Raw genomic sequence first — 4,945 nt, 5'->3', positions numbered from 1 at the left:
CCCCCAAGTCCGAGGCACTCACTGGAAGTGGGGGAGGGGTCTAGCATGGCCCCCGGGGGGACCGAGGCCCAGGTGTCACACTTCCTTGGGTGCGTTATTTTGCACTCGGTCCGTGATTTCTGGACAAACGAGACTGTCCGAAGGGTAAGGAAGACAGTGTTGATCCAAGGCGCCGGCAGCGCCCGGCAGCTGGGTGGGGGGTCGCTGGACACGTGTGGGCCGGTGGGACCGGCTTAGGGAGAAGCGGCTGCGAGCCCGCGAGGGAGCGAGCGCTAGACAGCGTCAGCTTGTACAGCCGATGGCCGAGGGCCCGCCATGCCGCCCGCCGTGCTCGCCTCCTCCGGGCAGCCCTAAGCATTCCCCGAGCCAGTTTCTGCTGCCTTCGCCTTCCCGTGTTGTCTGATCCGCTGCCTCTTCTTCCGTGTGTGTCCGTCTGTCCCCCGCACCCCAGATGCCCGCCATGCCAGCCAGTAAACCGAGAAGGAAGCCGCCGTGCTCCCTCCTCCTGTTCCCCCCCAAGGCGGAGCCGGGCCACAGCGACGAGGCGGTGAGTGCCCGCGGGCCGAGGGTGCCGGTCACGGTCACGCATCCTCCTCCTCCTCCTTGCAGGGAGGGCACGAGGTCCCCACGTTCAGGGCTCACGACCTGTGCAGGCAGTTTCTCCATTTCAGGTCCAGGAACGAGTCTCCTGTTCCTAATGCTCCCTGAATCCTTGACACGGAAAACGAGGCCCCCTCCTCCCGCCCTTCGTGATCCGCCGGCGGCAAGAACACTATTTTTCAAGCCCGGGAATTTCAGCGAAGACAAGGGGCCCTGTAGTTTTACCACCGCAGACCCAGGAGCCGAGGGAGGGACCGTCCACGCCCAGGGCTGATGCACGTGACCCTCCCTGGGCAGACGGCACCTGCAGAGAGGTACGCTCACATCAGGCAGACTCGCGCGGTGAGAATCAGGAGGCGTCGTGGGAAGGCCAGCTGCTGTCGGGGTCCCTGGAAGGAGCCAAGGTGCACGCGAGGCCGCGTCATCCTCAGATAGACATGGCCAACGTCACCCGCGTCACGCAGGCTCTGGCATCTCAGACCGTGGTCAGCAAGGGACGCCCGGGCTGCGTGCCCACTGTGCTCTGTTATCCAGCTGCCGCTATGAGAGCAGCGTCCCCAGCAGCCCCAGCAGCCATGAGCCGTCGCTGTGCTCATGGTCCCTGCCAGAAACGATGTGTACGTCCTCTTGTCCACTCCGGGAGGCCAGGCCCAGAACAGAGGAAGCAAGCCAGCGACTGTCCGGTGCCCAGATCCCACCTTAACCACCTCCCCACTGGCTTTCGGGGGAGCCACATCCCAAGGACGGACACCTGACGACCTTGGGCAAGCCTCGTTGCCTCCATTTGCTTCCCCGTGAAGTGAACTAAGGTGGTCCAGTGGTTTTTCAACCTTTTGTCAACCAAGGCTTGTAAGCAGAAGCCCACGGCGGCTCCCGCTCAGGTGCAGGGAGAGAGGGCCCAGAGCCCCATCTGCTCTGAGAACAACCCCGCCCCCCACGCACCAACAAGGGTCTTCTTCTGGGGCGAGAACCCCAAGAAGCACAGTTTAACAAACCCCCGAGTGTTTCGTTGGGCCTTCTCAAGCACTAACATTGCAACCTTGTGGCTTCGTGGGGCGGTCGGTCAAGGCCGTGACACACGCCAAGGTCGACTTCTCCTGTGACCGGCACCCTCTGGGCTCGGTGTCTGTGCTGGGACAGGTTGAGGCCGTGGCCGTCGGAGCCCACTGTGAGGCTGCCCCTGCTCACCCGGATGTGGTCCCCGAGAGTCACTGCACCACCCTGGGCCTGCTTCCTGTTCTGTAAAATGAGACAAGAACACTAACCAAACGTGTGAGGGCCGGAGGGGGACATCGTATTCCCTGGACAAAAGCGGAGTGACTCAGGTTAGCTCGGTGGCTCTGGGAGGAGTAAATTCACAGGCGTCATGCCAGGGGACACCACCCAGCGGCTCAAAGCCATGTAACAACCAGACGAAAAGGACGGTGGGTTTAGAGGGCAGCCCACCTGCCGTGACAGGCGGCCCGCACAGAGGAAGGACATCGCCTCCAGGATCCGTGACTTTTCGTCACCTTAAAATTCACGCAGAAATAAAATGGGCCACCAGCTTTGTCTGGACGGGTCGGACGGAGGCTGCGCCCACAGCTCGCATGTTCTCATGAAGCTCAGCCTGCAGGAGCCCCGAGGCCGGGAGCCTGGGGGCCTGGAAGGGGTCCCAGTCGGGCTGCCTAACGCAGTGCTGGACGGTGTTTTCCCACCCCTCGCCCTCCCTGCCCGCCCCGCACCTGACAGGGTGGGGTCAGCCCCTGCAGGCAGGGTGGCCAGGGATTACCATCTCAGGGGGGCCCAGGCAGAGGGGGGTTTAATGTGGCCACAGACCCTGCCTCGTCTACCCAGAGAAGGGCTGAAAACACTCTCAGCTGAAAAATCGGGTCCCCAACTTTAAGACATCATAGGAATGTCCTATTAGACATATACGGGTCCATGCAGAGATGGAAGGCTGGCCTTCCCCGCCGCGCAGCCACCTGCCCGAGCCGCCTGTGGAATGGTAAGGGAAATGCTGCCACCTGCTGCTGTCCCCCGGAACTGCATGAGCGGCTATTTCGGATTCTTCCTACTTGGGCGTTGGGTTCCCATCGGCGAGGATTTTGTGGAGAGGAGCTGGGTTCCCAGCCCTGTCCTGGGCCGAAGGGGACGTGTTTCTTAGCTCCCACTCTCTTCAGCAGACAGTGGTCAGACGGGGAAGAGAAGAGTTTAAGTGTCACACGCGGCAGGCTTCGTCAGCAAAATCGTAGCTATGGTTCCTAAAACTGTACCTTCAGAAACACCGGCTCATGTGAAATTTCACCGTAAAACTCGGAGATTAGGACACTGGTTTGGGCCAGAAGCCCTCTGTCCTCGCCGCGGACGCGAGGCTCCCTGCGAGGGTGCGCTGGGAACACGTCTGACGGTGTAGAGTCCCGGCTGGGGGCACGTGGGCCTGGGAACCACGGCTTCCGTCCAACCCACCTGGGTCTTGGCTGAGGCGGCCGAGGCCGCGGCATCCACCCGGCTCCCCGAAGCAGAATGAGCAGGGGCTGGGGGCCTCCCGGGTCCCAGCCAGTGACTGGCCCACTGCCACACCTGCCCCGCAATGCGGGGCCTCAAAAAGGCCACAGGAGTTCGGCCGAGTCAGTCTCCTCCTTCCTTCACGAAGATACAACCGTCTCATTCGATGCGCATCGCAGAAGGTGTCTAGGGGGTCGTCGTCATTCCTCTTATGACTCACGTGAGTCAGTTCGTGGGGGCGAGAGGCAGGGACCACGCGGGGTCTGCACACTGGAGGGACATCGCTCCTCTGCCTCGGCCTCTGTCCAGCCCCGGGAAGTCCTTCCCCTTCTTCTTCTCCATCATCATCATCATCACCATCGTCATCATCATGTCTTTATTCCTGTGCGTGAGGATCCGTCCACCTGTGCGACCAGACTTGATCATAGGGATTTTGCACAAAACAAGGAGTCCATCTTTTAAGATAATATAATAACATAAAAATCAGAGACAGACAAGATTTCCGCATACGTTCATCACAAAAATATCTTCAACTCACAGAGCGCGCGGAATGAGATATTTATATACGCACCACCGTCTGTTCCCAGAGCGCAGAGACTAAGTCATGTTCCTCCCTGTATAACCAGCGCGGTGTCTGGAATCTGGTAGATACTCAATAAATGTCCGTTTAATCAAAATGAATATTCCATGCTTTGGAAAATGATAATTTACAAACAACACACCATTGATGGGATTTTCCAAAATATCATTAGTTTAGGGGAAGAATTTCGAACACACCCATCGGGTTTCACTCTGGGGTGGTGGTCCCTTGTTTTGTTTGTGACCAGCAGACTGGATGGTCATTTCACCCTGTCTCCTTGAAATGCCCTCCAGCTGCTGGCTCCTGTCGTCCAAGGTCGGGAGGTTAGACAAAGTCCCCTCAGACCCAGTCTGTTCCTTCACGATGGCTACAGACTCATTCTTCCCAGAACAGGTGATCCGCGTCTCGGGCTGTCCCGCCCACTGTCATTCACAGATTCAGTGGTCTTGTTAGCGGACAGGTGAGGGAGGGACGGAGGCCCCAACCTGGCCGGGGGGGTAAGTGGCCACGAAGCTCGGTGGGGAGGCGCTGAGGCCATGTTCTCTCCTCTCCCTCCGCCCGTGGCTTTGCCCCCCGCCAGCACCCTCTCCCCCTTCGCCTCACTCATCCGCTTGTCTCGCTCCATTTGCTCTACAGAAATCACCACCCAGCGCGAGCCAGCCCCCCAAAGTCAAGGTGAAGAGCTCGCCTCTGATCGAGAAGCTTCAGGTGAGTGCTGCCCGTGGCCACTCTTTACCCAGCCCCCTCCTATCCAACATCTGCATGTCATGTGTCACCTGGAGAGTTGACCTCCGATAACCAAATCGCTCTAAAAATTGAGGACCTCTACCTGAGGGGCAAAGGGCTGAAATGAGGACCATATCCAGCGTGAGCTTGTGTAGTTAACTCCTAAAGGTGGCTGGTGAATAATAGGGTGCCTCGACAGTCTTGTGGGAAAAGCACATTATATGCAAGAAACGCTCCAGGAACAGCTGGTCCTCTCCCCCAAGGCCTGAGCGCAGCCAGGGTCGGCATCGGTTTAGCGCGGGGTTGAAATGCAGCCGGTCACGTGGCACTAGGAGGGCCGGAGTCGTCGCCCGGGAAGCTGTGCCCTGCCCCTCCCCCGACCCCCACGTGGTCCCCCGCATGCCGTGCCCACAGCTGGCCTGGCTTTCCCAGAATGTACATGAGGCGTAAGACTCCACATCTGGGTCACAGTCTTATTGGGGGGACAATATTCGCACACGATATGATAAGAGACACGGCGGAGAGTAAATGCCAGGGATGAGAACCGCTTTA

At 59.3% G+C, this 4,945-nt stretch overlaps 1 protein-coding gene across 1 annotated transcript in view; it reads left to right on the top strand.

Moving 5' to 3' along the window:
- RCSD1 (RCSD domain containing 1) overlaps window positions 1-4,945 on the top strand; it is a 35,999-nt gene that overhangs the window by 25,345 nt on the left and 5,709 nt on the right. Inside the window, exon 3 of the mRNA XM_023519922.1 lies at window positions 4,304-4,375. Coding sequence (XP_023375690.1) covers window positions 4,304-4,375 — 72 coding nt within the window. The remainder of the gene's footprint in view (window positions 1-4,303; window positions 4,376-4,945) is intronic.

This window comes from Pteropus vampyrus, unplaced genomic scaffold (assembly GCF_000151845.1).
Source record: "Pteropus vampyrus isolate Shadow unplaced genomic scaffold, Pvam_2.0 Scaffold241, whole genome shotgun sequence".
NCBI classification, from domain to species: Eukaryota; Metazoa; Chordata; class Mammalia; order Chiroptera; family Pteropodidae; genus Pteropus; species Pteropus vampyrus.
Note: the sequence above shows the minus strand (reverse complement) of the source record. Positions and strands in the feature narration are given on the sequence as shown.